Source organism: Hemiscyllium ocellatum, chromosome 3 (assembly GCF_020745735.1).
Source record: "Hemiscyllium ocellatum isolate sHemOce1 chromosome 3, sHemOce1.pat.X.cur, whole genome shotgun sequence".
Classification (NCBI taxonomy): Eukaryota; Metazoa; Chordata; class Chondrichthyes; order Orectolobiformes; family Hemiscylliidae; genus Hemiscyllium; species Hemiscyllium ocellatum.
Window position 1 is genome coordinate 33,505,647 of NC_083403.1, and position 20,630 is coordinate 33,526,276.

Below are 20,630 nucleotides of genomic sequence, written 5' to 3' on the forward strand. Positions count from 1 at the left end.
CGACTGGTTGGTAAAGCATCCATTTATCCATGAGATAATGAGCCAGATTCCTGGTAATGAGGAAGGAACCTCAGCCCTGTCTCCTCATAAATTACCTTTGCATGTGCTACTTCTGTTCTGGGTGGGGTGGCCCACTGGCCCTAAGCATGTTGAATGTGGCCATTGAGTTGGGTAGAGCTGACCTATGTTGATTGAAGGCCCATCTTGGTCCTCTGGGTTGCTGTTTCAGTTGTATTAAAGGCCCTCTAGCCCTCGCCATCACATCACTAATCACCCCCAGCCAATTCCCTGTTCCCTCCATTTCTCCATGTGAATTTCATGTCCCACTTGGATGTGGAGGAGCCAGTGTTGGACTGGGGGTGGACAAAGTTAAAAATCACACAACGCCAGGTTTTAGTCCAGCAGGTTTATTTGGAAGCACTAGCTTTCAGAGCGCTGCTCCGTCATCCAGTGATTGTGAAGCAGGATCATAAGACACAGAATTTATAGCAAAAGATTACAGTGTCATGCAACTGAAATGATATACAGAGGAACCTCGATTACCCAAAGAACATGGGTGGGGAGTATTTCGCTTGGTTAATCGAATTCCGGATAATTGAATGCTGGATAACATAGTTTAGCCGAGCATTGGGACCTTACGATCTTGCCGGATAATCCGATAATTGGATAATTGAATATCAGATAACCGAGGTTCCTCTATATTGAGCAAATCTAGCTTGCTGTTAAGTCTTTCATCTTTAGAATGGGTCACAGGTTTCCGTTCATCAACTAAAACCTGCAACCCATTCTAAAAGGTGAAAGTCTTAACAGCAATCTAGGTTTGTTCAACATATCATTTCAGTTGCATGACACTGTAATCTTTTGCTATAAATTCTGTGTCTTATGGTCCTGCTCCACAGCTACCTGATGAAGGAACAGTGCTCTGAAAGCTAGTGCTTCCAAATAAACTTGTTGGACTATAACGTGGTGTTGTGTAATTTTTAACTTTGTCCCTCTTGGAGTTCAGCCAAGCAGATTACTGAGGTGATCTGTAGAAACAGATGTTTTGCCATTTTTTTTTCTGTTGATGCAATGAAGTGGCTAGTTGAATCAATGATACAATCTGTATTGGGTGAGCTAGAGAATGGAGGATGCAAGGGACATGGAAGAATCATAGTGATAATGGGAATCATATGGGAGCATGGCGAGTAATGTGGGAGCATGATAAGATCTATGAAACCTACCTTTCAAAAGGTACTGGCACCAAGATTATGGTTAAACATTCCCTGTGACATCATTAGTGACAAAAGCTTGAATAGTTAGCTAGACTGCACATAAGTATGAATGTGGCAATGAAGAAGGCTTTTGGTACACTGGCCTTCATCAATCAACATGATTACAGAGGTTGGGAAATTATGTTGCAGTTGTACAGGACATTGGTGAGGCTGTACTTGGAGTATTGCAGTCAGTTTTGGTCACCTTGCTTTCGGAAGGATGTTATTAAACTAGAAAGACTGCAGAAGAAATTTTCAAGGCTGTAGCCAAAACTCAAGGGCCTTAGTTATAGGGAGAGGTTGGTCAAGCTAGGACTTTTTTCTTTTGACCGTAGGAGACTGAAGGAGGACCTTATACAAGTGTATAAGATCACGAGAGGCATAGGTAGGGTGAATGCACTCAGTCACTTTCCCAGGGTTGGGGAATCAAGGACTAGAGGGCATCGGTTTAAAGTAGAGGGGAATGAAAAAAAGGGAACCTGAGGGGCAACTTTTTTTATCCAGAAAGTGGTACAAATAAGGAATGAGCTGCCATCGGAGGTGGTTGAAGCAGGTACAACTTTTAAAAGGCATTTGGACAGGTACATGGATAGGAAAGAGTTAGAGGGATATGGGCCAAGTGTAGAGAAATGGGGTAGCATGAATGGATATTTTTGTCGACATGGATCAGTTTGGGCTGAAGGGCCTGTCTCCATACTGTAGGACTCAATGACTTATGAATGTGAAACATTGTTTTTAAAAGATCCTTTACTCTGATGATTTCACAAGAAAAAGAAAAACCCGCATTGATATCACATTTTGAAAGTGGCTCAGAGCATTTCTAATACTCTAAAAGGTGAGCTCAGTAACAAAGTGGAGGAACAAAGATGTCCAGGGATGCAGATATGAAGATTTTTCTATATAGAAGAGTAGGGAAGTCTGTCAAAATCTTTGCTTGATGCAAAATGGCATTGAATTTAAAAAACAGGAAGGAGTCGTGAAATAAAGATGCAGAAATGCGGGAAATACACAGCAGTGCGTGTGGAGGGGGAAGCCATTTCAGATTAGTGACAATCCATCAGAGCTATGAAAGGTTAAAAGATGCAGCATATTTCATGCAAACACAGAAGCAAGGAAGAGGGGACTGGGAGAAAAGAGCAAAAAGCGAAAATTTGAAGGCAGGAATGATAAAGTGATAATAGTGCAGGGAAAAGGAAGAAAGTAATGGGAGAACAAAAGAGACCGAAGTTGTGTTGAAAGGAGGCAACAGCAAAATAACTACCAACAGCTGCTGTTCAAATACTGATGCAATGATTACTATGTGGAATTGTTCAATCTGATGGTGGATCCCGAAGAAATAAAGTACTCATTTAAAATGGATACCATTTGGCATTCTTGTAACAGTGTAAAATGTCATGAACAGAGAGTGTGCAACTTTGGCAAAGGATTAAAATGACAGATGACCACAAGATCAGAAACTCTCTTGTGGGCTGACCAAGACAATTACCCAAACTCCATCTGGTCTCCTCAATGTAGATAAGACCAAACTGTAAAAGCGTAGCAAAGAATCACTCAATTAATACCGCAAAGAACAGATTATTAGTGCCAGTATTATGAAAGCTTGTAAACATTGGAACAGTGAAAGCTAAGAGAGACCTAACAGAAACTTTGAACATTATGAGAGATTTTAACAGGATCAAATAGAGAAGAATCATTTCCATTTTAGCTTCTATCAAGATATCAATTGATGACTAGCACCATAAGGATGAAAGGATGAATTAACAATTTTTTTTTGAAATGGAAGAATGTTTTTAGCAAACCAAGGTAGACTTTAGGATATTTTTAAAACAACTACACTAAGTATATGAACAGGGATGAACATAAAATAAAATGAAGAAATAACATTGGAGTAAATCAGAAGTGGGGATGGGCTTGGTAGAGTTTTGTTGGATGAAACAAGATTTCCATCTTCTGTACTGGTTGTTTCTCTGACTCTACGCAATGAGGTTTTCTAAAGTGTACTCACTAATCTAGACAAAAACAGCAGGCATTTTACACAACAGACCAGCATTAGCGTGAAGGTTCCTATCGTATAAGAGGGTGCGAATCTGAAAGGGTTAATGCTGTGGAGTGCCTTAAGCCTTGCCCAATATAATGTTGTTATATGGTCTTGGGTGGGAGAACAATTTGGGATTTCGAAGGAGTAAGACCCACTCTCTGGGTCTCTTCATTGTTCCTGTAAGAATGTGCATCACATCAGTGTAATCTGCACATATTTGTTATCAGTGCAGTAAACCTGGTGAATAGTGCTATGGAGCACCTATACGACATTACCTTAATACGATTTTGTTGGTTGGGAGAACATTCCTTAGATTCCTTTAGTGCATGTCTAATGTCTAGATGACCCACCTAAAGAGAGATAGACATGGCCTCATCCAAAAAAAGCACTTATGTAGCACTCCCCAGAACCTCTCAGAAGTGAAGAGATTAACCTAGATATATCTGGATCTGGAGTTCTATTGTAACTAATACCATTTCCTTTGGAGAGGGGAGTTCCTACACTGAGCCAAGCCGACAGGAGCAGATCATTACGGCCAGCAAGTCTGTCTCTTTTATATGCATCAGAGCTGTTCTACTGTTTGATAAAGCAAATATTATTGTCTTGATAAAATGAACATTCTTGGGGACATGGGCAAGGAAAGCCTCTCTAGTCAAGTCTGTATGTCACTACAATAAACAACTCAACCATTCAGTAAAAAGGAAGGACTGGACAAACGGTATGGGGTAGCATGGTGGCTCAGTAGTTAGCACTGCTGCCTCACAGCGCCAGGGACCTGGGTTCAATTGCAGCCTCAGGCAACTCTCTGTGCAGAGTTTGCACACTCTCTCTGTGTCTGCTAGGGTTTCGTCTGGGTTGCTCTGGTTTCCTCCCACAGTCCAAAGATGTGCAGGTTTGGTGAATTGGTCATGCTAAATTGCCCATAGTGTTCAGGGAGGTGTAGGTTAGGTGCATTAGTCGGAGGTAAATATAGGATAATAGGTAGGGAAAGGGTCAGGTGGGATACTCTTTGGAGGGTCAGTGTGGACTTGTTGGGCTGAAGGGCCTGCTTTCACACTGTACAGTTTCTTTGCTGGCTCCCTATACTTTAAATACAATGTACTGTACTCCACAATCAATGGATACGGGGAAGGAATAGGGGACTTAAGGTCAAGCTGATTTGCTTTTGCGAAGAGCCAGCATGGACCACGGAGGGATGAGTGGCTTCCTTCTATACTGCGACCATGATAGAATTCTGTGCTTCATGTACAGATGTGGTCAACTCCAAGCTTATAATATGAACTCCATTGTTGCTGAAAAACTGCTGTCCAGGCCTCAGGCCTCTATAGTTAATGTGCCTGCACTGAACCAAGTTTGACCAGATGAGCTTCACACATTCAGTTTTTCTTTTTGTTGGATAAATTCCTGCACCGGGAGGTAGGAAAACAAGCAGCTCATTCCCTAGGTGTTTTCTTTCCGTGTGATGTTTACAGTCCTGGCAGTCCATTTCCATCAATACCTAACCTGTCACAGTCACCTGTTTAAGTGAGGACACACGTCCCAGCTGCCATTTAACTTGACATCCCTAAGCTGTCAGACAAAGTGCTTTTGGAAGCCAGGATAAGTGTGCTTAAATTTCAGGCATAATGATGGACGACCGCTGTATTATAGCACTCAATGCCTCTCCACACTGCCAACCCTAAACAAACAGCAGTGAGTGGACAATATAGGCAAGGTGCTGATAGTAACCACTGATAGCACAATCTGGCTTCCTTGGGCCACTAGACAAAAATAAATAGAAGGTTATCGAGGAGATACCTATCTCTCAAATAGGGCTTGGCAGGCAGGAAGTTCAAGTAGTCATTGAACTTTTCTCAGTCACTGCACCGGAAAGTAAACTGTCAGTGAACCCCAGAGCGAGCCAAATGGCGGGGGAGGTGGGGGAGGAGGGGGAAAACAACTCATTAAAGTACGGGATCTCTCTGGCGAGATAGACTAAGAGAGCAAGAGGATCACGGCATGTTTCATTTCACTGGAACTTTGTGTCAATACGGTGCAGTCTTCCTGCAACTGTCCTTAAAGGCACAGTTTTTGTTTTGAGAAATCAGGCACAAAGTAAAGCGTTACCATGACAACTGATGTGCAGAGTTAATCTGTCCAGCCATTTCCTCTTCAAATACGTGCACTTGTCATTCTTTGAAAAAAAAGAAGAAACCCACAACAAATTTGGAGAATATAGACCGACCCCTGGAGTTCATGGGCCCATCAGTTTTCAGACCAACCTACTTCATTTTTTCACTCAGTCACTCACAGAATGTGCGCTTCCCTGGCCAGGACAGCATCTTATTGCCCGGGGGGGGAGTTAAGGGGTAATCACATTGCTGTGGATCTGGAGCCACATTCAGACCAGACCAGGCAAGGATGGCAGTTTCTTTCCCTACAGGACATTAGTGAACCAGCTGGGTTTCTCTGACAATCGACCACCATCTCACCGTTCGACTCTTAACTTAAATCGAATTCAATTTTCTCCATGTGCCGTGGCAAGATTCAAACACAGGTCCCCAGAACATTACCTGGGTCTCTGGATTGAAGGACTAGTGATAATAGCACTATGCCATCAGCTGCCCAGGGGTGTAAATAACAAAGTGATGGATCAAAGGGCAGGAATATTCCTAGCAGATTCCTCCTTCACTTTAATCCGTGGAACAGACATTTCTAACTGGTCAGTGTAAACATTTTGCAGAATTCTTTATCTCAAATGCAGCATGCGTTCAAAATCTTTGCTGTACTTTGACATCAAGATTGGTTCATGCCCCTCTCCTTGCCACTCTAACCCACTTTCCTGAATATCAGGTAACTCTCCTTTAGAGGAAATAGCTGCAGGGCAAGAGGATTGCAGTAACGCAAACAGTTAAAGTTGCAATTGTAGGAAGGATCAGTTGGTCTCAAAGGCACACGCTTGTGGGCGGGGAATGCCTCTGACACGAAAGTATGATTGTGCACACATCACACTGTACATCTTAATTCTGCTGAATCACTTTTGATACTAAATTAAGGAACAACTGGGTGGGCCACACACTCAGTTCTGAAGAACAAAATAAAAAGGCACATATTCAAAAGTAGAGTAGCCCACAGGAGATTAGATGCCGGGAGATTACTTACTCCCGGTTTGTTTGACAAACAAGAACTGAATGGAACAGTAATAAAAGTACAAGTAACTTGTAAATAGGGACTGCTACAATCCTCTTATCTGCAGTTAAAGAATGCCTTCATGCATCTACTCCTAAAGTTGCAGGATGTGATTAACATACATTTGGCACTTCTATCCTGGAAAGAAGCAGTAAATAAAAAGTTTCCAATGTTTCATTTACAGAAAACAAAGATGTATCACCCTGCTATCTGGTTTCAGTCAACCACATCCTGAATATTCCTTATGTTGTCTAGTAATATAGATAGAATGCTATTGGACATGGAGACCAATGAAGGGGGTGAAGTAGGGGTGTAGAAACATTGTACAGAGTGGAAATCAAAAATTTATTAACATCTCTCAGATCTCACTTCCACAATCAGAAACTAGTCATGAAAACCCCACCTCAAACAGGGCACCAACAAGCTTTTGTTTGAAAAGTCTCCAAATGATTCTTTTCTTAAGAACTTTCTTGATGTGTCCCTGATGGAGAGAACGGTGATTCAGCTGCACACTGTCAGTGCACTACATTGTTTAGCAAAAGCAGAATCACAGAATCATTGTATCATCGAAGGAGGCCATTTGGCCCATCTGGTCTGCATCAACTCTTTAGGGTAATGCAAAAACAAAGTCTCTTAGTAAGATTAGTCTGCAGAATAAATTCTGTGCAGACAAATGAGTTTTCAATTGATTTGCATGTGTTTATCAGCGATCAACAAATTATTGTGAAAACTATACTTTTGTGATAATGATAGTATTTGAAACAGCTGTCTTAACTCAGTTTGTTCAAAAAGATCATGGTTTGTTTTTGCTTTAATGATTGATTTTACAACTGTTCAACCAAAATGGGCATGAAAACCAAAGGAATTAACTCTAAAATGTTCTAAAAATACAAATGCCACATTCCTGTTAGGTGCTGTATCAGATTAGACACAAACTATAATTTTTTTAAAAAATCATAAATGGGACAAGGGCGTCGCTGTCTCGGCAACATTTATTGCCTATCCCTAATTGTTCAGAGGGCAGTTAAGAGTCAATTACATTGCTGTAGGTCTGGAATCACAAGTAGGCCACTCCAGGTAAGAATGGCAGATTTCCTTCCCTAAAGGACCTTAGTGAACCAGAAGGGTTTTTACTGACAATTAGCAATGGATTTATAGGAGTCATTAGATTCTTAATTCCAGAGATTTATTGAATTCAAATTCCACCATCTGCTGTGGCAGGATTTGAGCCCAGGTCTCTAGAACGTTACCTTGGTCTCTGAATTAACATTCCAGCAATAATGCCACTAGGCCATCAACTCCCCATATTTAGAGATCTACAATATAAGCAATGTGCTGCTGGATTGGAAAAACTATAATTAATCCCAATTCAAAAATTAGCAATCATAAGAAAACTTGCACCTCCTCAAAAAACGTTGCAATGAGACATATGCCAATTAAGGAGGAACTGAACTTGCTGGTACATATTATAATAGTAGGAAATGAAGCATTGAACAGCTAAAAGTGATAAAATATTGAATAGAACAAACCTTCATGAAAATTAGCAATTCAGGAATTGCTACTTATGATGTTCTATACTCATTCCCTGTTTGAGCTTATATATTTAGGCTTTGAAGGATAGTACATCCAAAACCATTCCCATTTATGGAATATTGTAAGGGGCTGTTCTCCAATAAAAGGTCACCAAAGCCAACTTTCATAGTTTTATCTTCTTCTAAACAATTATAACTTGTCCTCACCATCAGGCTGGTCTCCTGATCTGTGCTGCCATTTTCCCTGAAGTTCCTCCCTTCGAGGCAGGTCAATGCACTCTGGAAATGTGGAATTAAAAAGAAAATTGAGGTCAACCTTAATTATATTTAAGTATTTAAATAAATAAATAAATATTTAAGACCATAAGGAATAGAAATGGGAGTCGGCCATTTGGCCCCTGGAGCATGTTCCGCCATTCAATAAGGTCATGGCTGATCTGACATTTCTCACGACCACTTTCCTGGATTTTCCCATAATCCTTGATTCCCTACTAATTGAGTTCTCAGCTTTAAATATGCACAAGTTCTCTGCCCCCACAGGTCTCTGTGGCAAGGAATTCCAAAGTCCCACCACCCTGAGAGAAGAAATTCCTCCTCATCTCAGTTTTAAATTGGTGCCCTTTTATTCTGAGATGATGCCCTCTGGTCTTAGATTCCCGCAGGAGGGGAAATATCTCATTTGCAGCAACATGTTTCATTCAATCCCTACAAAAATTAAAGCCTAGTTTCCCTCTGTACATTGGTAATGAATAGTTTGGGGCTGATTTCTTCTGTATCTAATGTGGTTTGTCCCTGGTTAAGATGTTGCTGTTGAAGGAAGTTTGCAGAGCACCAGACAAACCACTGCCAGGCCCCTAAAACAAACCATGTTGAAACCCCCAATGAGAGGAGCAACAATTAATGCTTCACATCAGTGTCAGAGAATGGGACTGACTGGTGGAGTGGAGTAGGAAGCATATGCAGCGGCTTCCCCATGAAGCTCTTCCATGAGTTTGTCATAGACTAGGAACAGAGAGACCCACAGAACACCCACTTCAGCACGTCACCAACAAAATCTTTCAAAGCAAAAATCAAAATAAAATAGAAAACTGAAAGGTGTTGAGTTTTCAAAATTGTGCATTTGAAGAATGTCATTTCAAATGTTTTTTTAAACTAAGTATTTTATTTATTTTTCCTTGGAATTACATTCACTCTATAACTTGCTTCACCTGGATGGAGCATGTTAGTAAGATAAGCTAAGTTCATACAGAAAGCTATGCTTAAGCCATCCCACTTCTTAATCATGTCACTTTTATACTTTGATTAATTACTTCTTAAGCCAAAACATAAAAATAAGAGATATAAAATTTATTTGAATGGATGAAAAGTTCCCTTTGTACGCGGTGTATATGTGCCTAGGGACAGATCCAGGCATCTGAAACAAACACACCACTACTTAACTATCCTTATGAAGGTTCTTTGGTCCCACTGCATGTTTTACTCTTAGGATACTGTTAGAGGTTCAACATTTGCAATGTTTTCCCTGTTGATTCAGTGTCAATTGGCATTGATTTCTCTGCAGCAATGACCTGCTCAAGTTGAATCCAATCATGAGCAGAGTCTGACAAAACTCAGTGAGGGAGCTGGCAGGGCATGTTTAGAGGATTACTGACCATTATTGACCAACTGGAAACAGTAATCCACGGTAAGGACAACTACTGCCAGACCAACAGCATGCTGAATGGTGACCAGGAGCAGAGGTCGGAAGGTTGTGAGAATTTGTGGGGCCTTCACACTTGGCAATAGACACTGCTTCTTTAAAAGAGAGATGAGAAACCTGGCATTGTTTAAGAACACAAAAAAAAATCCAACTGCAACAGCCATAAGTTGTTTGGTACTTTTAAAGCTCTCTTTCTCTATCTCTGTCTCTGTCTCTCTCTCTGTCTAGTACATATGCACACACAGCTGTTAACACTTTACACCAGAAACCAATCCTATGTTTTCCAAGTATGTGCTGGTCACTCAACTGAGTATTCAACAAACTATTCTGTGGAGTTTGGCTGATATCATGAAGGCAGCAACTCTTACCCATCTCTGGTTGCCCTGAAGACTTTAAAGGTCATTCTGGAAGCAACAAGAGGAGGCATAGAATTGGTTAAATTATCTTTATTTCCCCTGGTGCTTGTCTGCAAATTACCAGGTTCTTTTTTTAAAAAGAAAATTTTCACAGCTAGTCCTGATACGTTATTACTCTAGGCTGTTGTCGCTGCCAAGTTACAGCTACAACATCAATAAAACCACCTTCCTTATATGAAAATAAAGCCACTAGATCACTCAACCGTATCGCCTATATCAATCTCACCTCAATGTGATTATTCCAATGCTCCCTGATGGTTCACTGCCTAACATGTCCTAACTTGTATCAAATTCTTTCGCCCATCACCATTCCCATCAGCTCCCTGTCTATCAATTCTATAGTCCTCATCATGTTTTCAACCCCTCCGGGACCTTAATCCCACACACTGTAATCACCTCCGGTCCAAACGTCCTCTTGATGCTTCCTCATCTTTGCCTGTTGTGTGGCTTCATCCAACTGTTTCCACAATAAATTGACCCATGTGCTATTCAAACCCAAACTAGCCATCTCTCACCTGACTCAGCTGTAACCCTTGGTAAATGCTGCTGATATAATGATACAATTCTGAACTCTGCCTCATGGTGGCAAAAATTCCCTTCAAATTCACCCTGCAGGTGTGACATGTAGATCTATCCAGGAATGTCTTGTTAAGTGGGTGTGCTAGGCCTGAAATGATAGTCCATGAAGCATTCAGAAAGATGCACTTACTTAGCTTAGACATCTGAAGATCCGCAGAGGCTGGGTAGTGGAGGCGTTCTGCAAACTCACTGCTGTACCAGACCAGTAACTCTTCATTGGCTGGGATGGGCTTCACTGTGTAAAAGTAGATGTCCATCCCATTTTGACAAGCTGCCAGGCACTGCTCCTGCTTTGAATGGGCTGGATTCACGTATCGCATCCAGTTACTTTTGCTCTCATCAAACCCATCGACAAAGTGATGTAAATCACCTTTGGAGTACACCTGGAATGCATTTGGAGAAAGGCAGAAATTTAGAATTATATGTACAAATTCAGAATTCTTCCAGCCCATCCCTTTTTCAAAATATGAACTCATTTAGACAGATAGGTGGAGCAATAGTCTTTGGTGCTAACTAATAAATAATTACAAAATAATTTCAATCTGGCCATCAGAATAATCAAGAATACCTCGAGTATTACCTTCTCCATCTTTCTACGCTAGTTTTATATATTTTTAGAATACACGTTTGATGGTGTATTCTGATTTCAACGTGGGAACAAGCCCTGTGCTGCTGTGAGGTAGAGTCTCATGTGTGGCCAGTTTGTAAGGGCAGGTAGATGCTAACATTACAGCTCCTGTTCTGACTGTGCTTCTATATACACACTATGTTGAGTCACCTATAGTCCTGACGTCAAAGGGTACTCAAATTGATTCTGTGGCCTCCATTTTCCTGCCACCCCCTCTCTGACTGCTACGGCTATGCAAATCTCTTTCAGTTTCGTTGAGAGATGTTTGCTTGTGGTGCTCAGCTCCAACAGATGATCTGGGGAGGGAACTCGCAAGGCGATCACCTGCCACAGCAGGACTAGCAGTTGTTTGGAAGCAGATCAAAGTATTGACCTTCACGGAATGCTCCTTCCCACTGCAATTACTCTGCACTTCACTCCTGCAGAGCCTGCTTGCCATCTTTTGAAATACTCATTACTTTCCTATTTATCTTGCTTATATATAAACATATCCTGCAAAATCAATGAGGCTGGACAAGTGTGGGTGAGAAGGGAATGGTGGTGGAGGTGGTCTGTAGAACCACATGTGGGTTTTTTTGATATGAACCCACTTTACATCTTGCGGTGTGTTTGTTATGAGAAACTGGAGCAGCAGAAAGAGTGCAGAGAGATGTATGAACAAGCGTGTTTTCAGGTTTTTGTTTGGTCTGAAGAGCTTTCTCAAACTTCCAGGAATGAATGACTCTGCTGCTTCCATTACGAGGCACTTTGTGTGTGTGTGTTTGTTTGAAATTAACTTCCGATTGAGTTTCCATCGTATCATTTACTGTACAGTTTTCAAAAATGTAACTGAGACATAGGCTCCGATGTCATCAGTGCAGCCCTGCTTCAAATCTTATTTCCATCGTGTGATGACACAGGAAAGAGAGGCAAAAAAAAAAGTTACATTTACATCTTATGGCTAAACCAATTCCTGGTAATTAGTAATATATTTTGCAATCTTGGCAACTGCAGTTACGCTTATCACAAATTTAGAATTAAGGCCAAACCCTAAGACTCAAATGACTAAAGATTCAAAACAAGCTCATGCGGGTCTAGAAATGGCTTGAATGAAGATTGATTATATAATAGGTTTAGTTTAGAGTGTTATAAAAATTCATAAATAACTACCTCTTGCTAGTTTGAATAGAATAACACCTAAGCTCTGAAACAATCATTTACCAGTGTACAAGGTAAGATTACAGAAACTTGCATTAAGGGAAGCTTTCTGCCCTGCACTCAAACCATCTTTGGTAGTGCAAAGCAGTACTGTTTTACATATGAAAGCTTTATGAGTAAACTCTGCCAAATTGTGTGCTAAAAGAAAACTCCCAAACACCAACCTTATACTTTACCCCCAACTTTCTCTGGAATTAAGAAGAAATTACAACAGGGAAAAGAGGCAATGTTTTCCACAATCTCAAAAACGCAACTTCTGTGTCTTTGATCTAAATAGTCTATATTTAATGCTATATCCATGTCTCTTTATTCTATATCATTCAAGCATTCAAAATTATTTCTATCTATCCTGTTGCACCTCTTCATAATTTATCATTTCAAACAGTGTCTAATTGGCCCATTATCTCCGATATACCAATAGGCCAATAGCAATAAAGGTGGCACTGGATTGTAATCATGAAAAAGATGCATAAGCTGCCTTCAACTGCAATCACTTCCAGCTGCTCATGGATGTGGAATATGATGGAGAAAGAAATCCCTTTGTAGTCAGGTTAAGTTTATAAATCATTAAAAGCATAAATATGGAAGCGGAAATATGTCATTCAATATGGTCGTGACTAATCTGCTACTTCAACTCCATTCTCCTGGATTACTCCCACATCCTTTAGTTACCACAGTGAGCAAGAATCTAGAGGAGTGCTTGAGCATGTGAAAGACAGAGCTGTGTGATCCTACAACCAATGAGATCAGAGCTAAGCTCAGCAGTCCTGTCACATCCAGTCAGTTATGGTGACTGTCAATTAGGCAACTAACAGGTGGAGGCAGAAATTCAGCAAGCATCCTCATCCTCAATGACTGACATTAGTGCAAAGGCTGAAACACTTTCAACCATATTCAGCCAGAAGTGCCAATTGATGATTCATCTCAGTCTCCTCCTATAGTCCCAACAACACAGATTCCAGTTTTTTGCCAATTTGATTCACTCTGTGCATCAAGAAGTGGCTTAATGACTGGATATTAGAATGGCTGTGGGTTCTAACAACATTCCAGCAATAGTACAGAAGACCTGTATCCCAGAATTTGACACTCCCCTGTCTGTGCTGTTCCAGTACAGCTACAACACTGTCATCTTCCCAGCATTGTGGAAAATTGCCAGGGATGACTTATCCATAAAGAAACAGGACAAATTCAACTCAGTCAAGGCCAGTCTACTTCCAACTATCAGCCAAGTGATGGAAGGAGTCACTGACAATGCCATCAAGTGGTAGTTATACAGTAATAAACTGCTCACTGATGCTCAATTTGGGGTTTGAACAAAGCCACACATCTCCTGACCTTATTACAGCCTTAGGCAAAAGTGAGGACTGAAGATGCTGGAAATTAGAGTCTAGATTAGTGTAGTGCTGGACAAGCACGTCGGGTCAGGCAACATCTGAGGAGCAGGAAAAGCAGCAAAAGCCCCTCATCAGGAATATTACAGCTTTAGTCTGAACAAGGACAGAAGAGCATGATCTCAAAAGGTGAGGTGAGAGTGACTGCCCTAAACATTAAGGCAGTAATTGACACATTGTACTATCAAAGAGCCCTTTAAAAACTGTAGGCAGTGAATTCATAGCCAGCATAAAGGAACACAGTGATGGTCCTTGGAGATAGTGCATGCAGTCTAACCATCTTTGATTGCTTCATCAATAACCTTCCTGTCATCATTGGTTCAGAAGTGGGGATGTGCAGTGATGACACCCACCTTCAGAAGGAGGCCAACCATCTCAGATCCAGAGTTCCTCAAGGCCAAAAGTCTCACTTCCACAAATTCCACCCCTCACTTCACACCATCTCCAAATACCACCTGTGGCAGGGAGTGTGCAGCCAGTATTGGAATGTCTCATTGCCTCAGGACCCCACAATGCTGGATCAGAAGAAAGTCATGTTTGACCCTGAGGGACAGTCTAAGAAGAAGAAGAAGATGGCTGGTCTAGTGATTTCTGGTCAGTGGCAAACCCCAGGACGTTAATAAATTGGGGGGAATTGTAATCTGTGATGGACATTGGTTGATTATGTAGTCCAAAGGAAAATGGTTATGGATTTTAGAGCAAAATCATTTCAGCTCAAGGGCACAACTGCTGTAACTCTTTGAGATAGTGCATGCAGCCTAACCATCTTTGACTGCTTCATCAATAACCTTCCCTCCATCATTGGTTCAGAAGTGGGGATGTGCAGTGATGACACCTATCTTCAGAAGGAGAGAATCTAACCCTGTCCCCCCTGACCTTCAATGACAGCTGTGGGGAGAACTGGACTAGCCAACTAAGGACTGTGGCTACATGGACAGGTTGGAGGGTAGCAATTCTGGGATGACCATCTCACCTCCTGATTCCTCAAGGCTTGTCCATCAAATTTAATGAGTGCGATGAAATACTCCCCACTCTCTTAGATGGTGTCAGCTTTCTCATAATCAAGAAAATCACCACCAATTGAGGGAAACAGCACCTCCACAATCCTCTCCAAGCCTCATACTATCCTAACTTGGAATCATACTGCTGTTCTTTCACTATCATTGTCTCTTGGGCCTTCCTTCCAAACTGCACTCTGCATGGTTCCAAGAAGGTCACCACCTTTTTCAAAGCATTTAGCGATAGACAATAAAAGCTAGCCCAGTCAATTATGTCCATATCTCATGAATGCATTAAAATGATGTCCATATCCCATAAACACATTAAAATGACAGCATTACTACATGGAGCTCAGGTTTGTAATTGGACATTTCAGTTTGTGACCTGAGGGCTGAAGTCAATTCAGACACAAAATGGTACATGCATGCGTATATAAACATGGTTTAAGTGTGTGTGTATGTGTGCGCATGTGCATGCGAATATGTGTGTATACATGTGCATGTGTGTATGTGTGTGGGTGTGTTTATGGACACGTACGTGTGTGTTTATCTGCATATGCCTGTGTATGTGCATATACATGTGGATATGCGTATATGTGTGAATGCGTGTTGCTGATTGGAGGATAAGGGACAGGCTTTGGATGGTAACAGAGAATATAGATTTATAGTGATTTTGTTGCGATTTCTGCTGCATGATTTTAATCTGCAATAAAATTGTGGCTGGGTTTAATTTCTCAGCATCAAAAAATAGGAAAAAGACATTAGGAAATGCCATGACTCAAGAAATAACAGGATCTCTAAAAGTAAGTGAAAGAGGCCAGTAGCTAAAATCCTCTATCTTTCTGATGAATCTTAAAGGTTACAGAAGGATGAAAACAAATAATTATGAAATGCAGTTTTGACAAGCCTAAGGCACTGTGGAGATTATCTTGAACATAATATGCATTGGTTTCCATAGCAGAACAACAGCATCACAATCTTTCTTTTATTGTTCCCTAGACTCCTTTGTAAATGACACAAAGATTGACTGGATGGTTAATAGTGAGGCAGAAGGCCTTAGGTTACAGAATGATGTAAATGGATTGGTCAGATGGGTAGATCAGTGGCAGATAGAATTTAATCCTGATAAATATGAGGTGCACTTTGGCAGAAGTAACAAGATGAGGTACTCAATGAATGGCAGAATATGAGAAAGTTCAGAGGTACAGAGGGATCTTGGGTTGCTTAACCAAAGATCCCTGAAGGCAGCAGCATAGGTTAGTACAATAGTTAATAAGGCATTACGGGGCATTTGCCTATATCAGTTTTGGCATAGCTTATAAGTGTATGGAGGTTATGTTAGAGCACTACAGGATTTTGGTTAGGCCACAGCTGGAGTACTGTGTGCAATTCTGGTCATTATAGTGTGCAATTCTGCACTATAGGATATGATTGCACTGGAAACACAGTCACACTGCAGGCAGAGGAGATTCACCAGAATGTCGCCTGGAATGGAGCAGTTTAGCTATGGGAGAGGCTGGATAAGTTCAGTTTGTTTTCTTTAGAGCAGAGAAGGCTGAAAGGAGGACCTGATTGAGGTGTATAAGATTACAAAAGGAATGGACAGGGTAGATAGAAAGCAAGAGCTAACCCTTGCTAGGTGAAGGGACAATAATAAAGGGCCATAATTTTAAAGTAAAGGGCTGGAAATTCACAGGGGATTTGATAAAATATATTTTGACCCAGAAGGTGATGGAAATTCAGAATACACTGCCTGCGGTGGGTAATTGAGGCAGCAAATGTCATAATCTTTAATAAGTACTTGGATGAGCACTTGAACCATCGTAATATTCAAGGTTATGAGCTGGAAGGTGGGATAAGTATAGATTTAGAGTAGTATTCGCTTAAGCACATAATCATGGGCTGAAGGGCCTCATCTGTACTATATGGATCCATGACCCTTGATGTCTAATTGGCTGTCATGCTTTCCTTGACATTTCAGGGAGAATGTCAGAGGCCTAGTCAGGTGCAGCTGAGGCCAATGCAGCTGCCTCAAGAGGTGCTACTACATCTTGACCCAAAGAAGCTGCTTACAGGCTAGGAAAATGAGTAAGTACTAATGCTCCAGTCTGACAATGAAATAGGTGCTCCAATGTACAAAGAATCACACACACCAAACAACTGAGGAGGAGCTCAACACATCCACGTTGACCTTTTTAAATCATCCTGCCCTTACTGATAATCAAGAGTGAGTGAAGAGTCAATAAAAGACAAAAACAGGATTTTACATCAACTGGTTCTAATTAGTTCTCAGTCAAAATGTGATCTTGATTTGCCTCCAAGCAAGAGCTGAATCGCTTCCTTTTCTGTAAGAAATTCCGTGTTCCAACACTGGGGCCAAGAATAGCTGAAATTGGTTCATCACTAAAAAGATTTCACCCTCAGCATTCCTAAACTCTGAGAGACAGACACTTACTCAGCTCATTTACTGCGTGTACTCCCACTGAGTACATATATGGTATTTCACAGGAACTTCATTGCTGCCCTCATACACATACAGCTACTAATGTTAAACAGGAAGTGACAAACTTTTTCAGCAGTATTCATTTAGCGAACTTAGAATTGCATCAGCAGATTTTTTTTTCCGACTTACCCTCCAAAAGTATTTTCGGTTTGCATTTTTGGGGACGGTCTCATTGGTGTAGATCTCACCCACCAGTGGTCCAAAGCGTGTCCCTTTGGGAATGTACTCTGCGCTCATTACTCCCAGCACCTAGGGGACACCGTGCCATTAATCAATGAGTGAGAAAACACTGGATCAAACATTTCACTGTCTGATTAACATAAACAAAAGTTTTAGTGTATTTGTCGCTGATGTTTTGTTTCTTAAATACCACACCCCAACGATGCCATATTTTTAACAACTCAGCATTCAGTTTCCCCTTCACAAATTATCCCTATGTAGATTTCATAACACATCATAGCAATATGCATTTTCATTTAAAAATGCATTCCTTAAATTGTACCATTCTATAATATCTTCCTTGCGTGTGAAGTTCTCCTCAATAATAATTAATTTTTAGAAGAAGACGGGGGAGTGGTGGATGGTGTTGGAGTGAGATGGTGTAGACATGCGGCTACACATGTGGTGCATTGGGATGACTGCATCGGAATCTGTGGGCCACTCAAATTCTGACATTCAAATATGTTGCAATTTCTGAATGGAACAACCCAACAAAAATGAGACTTGACCACAGTTCCACCTTCAGAATCCATGAACCCCAATACCCAGAAGCATATGGGCAACAAATACATGAGGACACCACCACCTGCAGCTAGCCCTCCAAGCCTCTCAGCACCATGACTTTGGAAGTAAAACACCATGAAGGAGACATGATGGCCTAGTAGTATTATTGCTGGGCTATTAATTCAGAGACCCAGATAATGTTCTGGGACCAAGGTGTGAATCCTGCCGTGGCATTTGGTGGAATTTGAATTCAATAAAAGTCTAGAATTAAGAGTCTAATGATAAACGTGAATTGATTATTGCAAAAACCCTGCTGGTTCACTAATGCCCTTTAGGGAAGGAAACTGATCTAGCTAACATATGACTCTAGACTTACAGCAATGTGGTTGACTTGTAAACAGCTCTCTGGGCAATAAATGCTGGCCTCACTGTCAATGCCCTCATCCCATTAATGAATAAAAAAAATTCAGTCACTAGGTGAAAATCCTGCAACCCCTTCCTTCACACCACTGTTGATGTGCCTACACTGCATGAAAAGCAGAACTTGGAGAAGGCAACTCAATACTCAGCCAGAGGCACCTATATCCCATGAACAAACATTCACCTGTTTTCCTCGACAAATCAGCATGCTCTGCTCCATTCTGCTTTGGTGTTTATTCTTGTTTCTCACAAGCTTATTCTAGTTATTAGAAACTGCAGATCAGAAGTTGCTAAATGGACAGTCTGGAGACAGCCCAATCCTGGGTTTTTTTATCAGGCATGAAGTATCCATTGACTCTGGAGCGGTGACTCAACAATACCTTTCCAGCGCACAGTCCAATGTATGGGACTGATTGACTTGCACTGCATGGACCAAAAACTCATTTGGCTGGACAGTTAGTTTGTGAAGCAGTTTGATGCCAACAGCATGGGTTCAAGTCCCACCACTGGCTGAGGTTAACATGAAGGAATCTCCTTCTCAACCTCTCCCCTTGCCTGAGACACGGTGACCCTCAGGTAAAATCACCACCTGTCCTCTCTCTGCATTGAGAGAGCAATCCTAATGGTCTGGTAAGACGATGGTTACTTGACTTGATCAAAGCAGCACAATAAATGCACGAGCTGCTGCAAGGAAGTTACAGTCTGTTGCAGAACTTCTGGATCAGTGTAAAAAGCCCCATTGTCAGAGAAGCAAACTGACATATGTGGCTCTGTGGAGTTGAGAGTGTCCTCATTCTCAAAAGACCCAAACCATCTCCTGGTGCTCACTGTCGCAAGTGTGTGAGCAGCACTGGTCTGTAATCTGGCATGGGGTAGGCCGCTCAGGAGAGGTCAGAACGGAAACTGCAACTCTTACAGTCAATCCGTTCCCACTTATTTTCAGGTTAGCCATCTGTTATGACAAGCAACTGGGTCCTGATCGTTTACCTCTTCTGAAGGCCGCAGAGTCAAAAACACAAAGTTATGCGACCTGCAAAAACCGTGACACTCACTGGAAGAGTTGGATGAGAGGAGATGAAATTCCACACAGATTCCACTGTGTTTGTTGTTGCTGATTAGACTTAAGCAGACGGTGGGTCCACTCTGATCCCAAATTGCCAGTGTGAACGGTGGCCCATGCCAACGGCCCGAACAGTACGTCTGCACATTCAAGCCACACAGGCACCTGGAATATCACTTCTTCCCTTTACTCACCTCAACAGCATTTTACATTATTGTTGCACACTTTCATTTCAAACTTGTGACACATCCCAGCTATTTCTTTGTGTTAAGCATTTCTTACTGAAATTAGCCAGCCAGCTGAAGTTTTACTTCCACATTGTGGGTTTTCGCCTCTACATCTGTGCATCACCATCATCACCATCACCATCATAACACATCCTGACCCAAGATCATACTTAACTTCAGTCCAAAAAGCTTAGTCAACCTTCCTTGAGTTGATAACGTCAATAGAACAAAAATGTTTATACTTTCCTTTTTGGAAAGTAATGTCATGAACCACAGTGACTTGTTTTAAAATGCAATGGTAGGAATGATCTTGTTTTGCTACTTGTCACAGTACTTGTGTTTTTTTTTGGTAGGTGACACCTGTATAACCAAGAGATAGTTGTGAGAAAGACAGAGTCTAAAAATCACTTCAGAAACAGAGCCTGAAACCAACTGCTGGGAGCGAGTTTTGTCGAGATAACCTGCAGTCATTTTCTGTGCAGCACATTTATGTAATCTTGCTTCTTGAAGAAATGACAAAGCATCATTCTTGTCACACCAATGCCAAATCCTGTCTGATTCTGTCACACTGGTAACGCATTTCACAGTGGAATTGACACAGGTCTCTCTCTCCATTTCTCTCTCTCTCTCCACCCCTCTGACTGCAGTTCTGACTTGCTGCAAAAAGAACTTGGAATGCTTCTGATTTTGCTCGTTCTCTAGCATGTGCCGTCCCGGGGAGGAATGTGTTTCTGTGAATTTTTGTCGCCCCCAGCAGCCTTCTGGCATAACACCCAGATGGTAGGTTTCCATGAATGA

General features: G+C 41.4%; 2 protein-coding genes across 3 annotated transcripts in view; one reads left to right on the plus strand and one right to left on the minus strand.

Moving 5' to 3' along the window:
- Positions 1-16,975, plus strand: part of atg5 (ATG5 autophagy related 5 homolog (S. cerevisiae)) — a 283,848-nt gene extending 266,873 nt beyond the window's left edge. Inside the window, exon 8 of the mRNA XM_060849527.1 lies at positions 16,881-16,975. Within this exon, the coding sequence (XP_060705510.1) occupies positions 16,881-16,900 (20 nt within the window). The 3' untranslated portion in view covers positions 16,901-16,975. The remainder of the gene's footprint in view (positions 1-16,880) is intronic.
- The window catches only part of prdm1a (PR domain containing 1a, with ZNF domain), a 93,188-nt gene that overhangs the window by 6,446 nt on the left and 66,112 nt on the right, over positions 1-20,630 (minus strand). For both annotated transcript variants that reach the window (XM_060849484.1, XM_060849475.1), the window contains 3 exons: positions 17,532-17,651; positions 10,816-11,068; positions 8,199-8,270 (listed from right to left, as the gene is read on the minus strand). In XM_060849484.1, the coding sequence (XP_060705467.1) occupies positions 8,199-8,270; positions 10,816-11,068; positions 17,532-17,651 (445 nt within the window). The remainder of the gene's footprint in view (positions 1-8,198; positions 8,271-10,815; positions 11,069-17,531; positions 17,652-20,630) is intronic.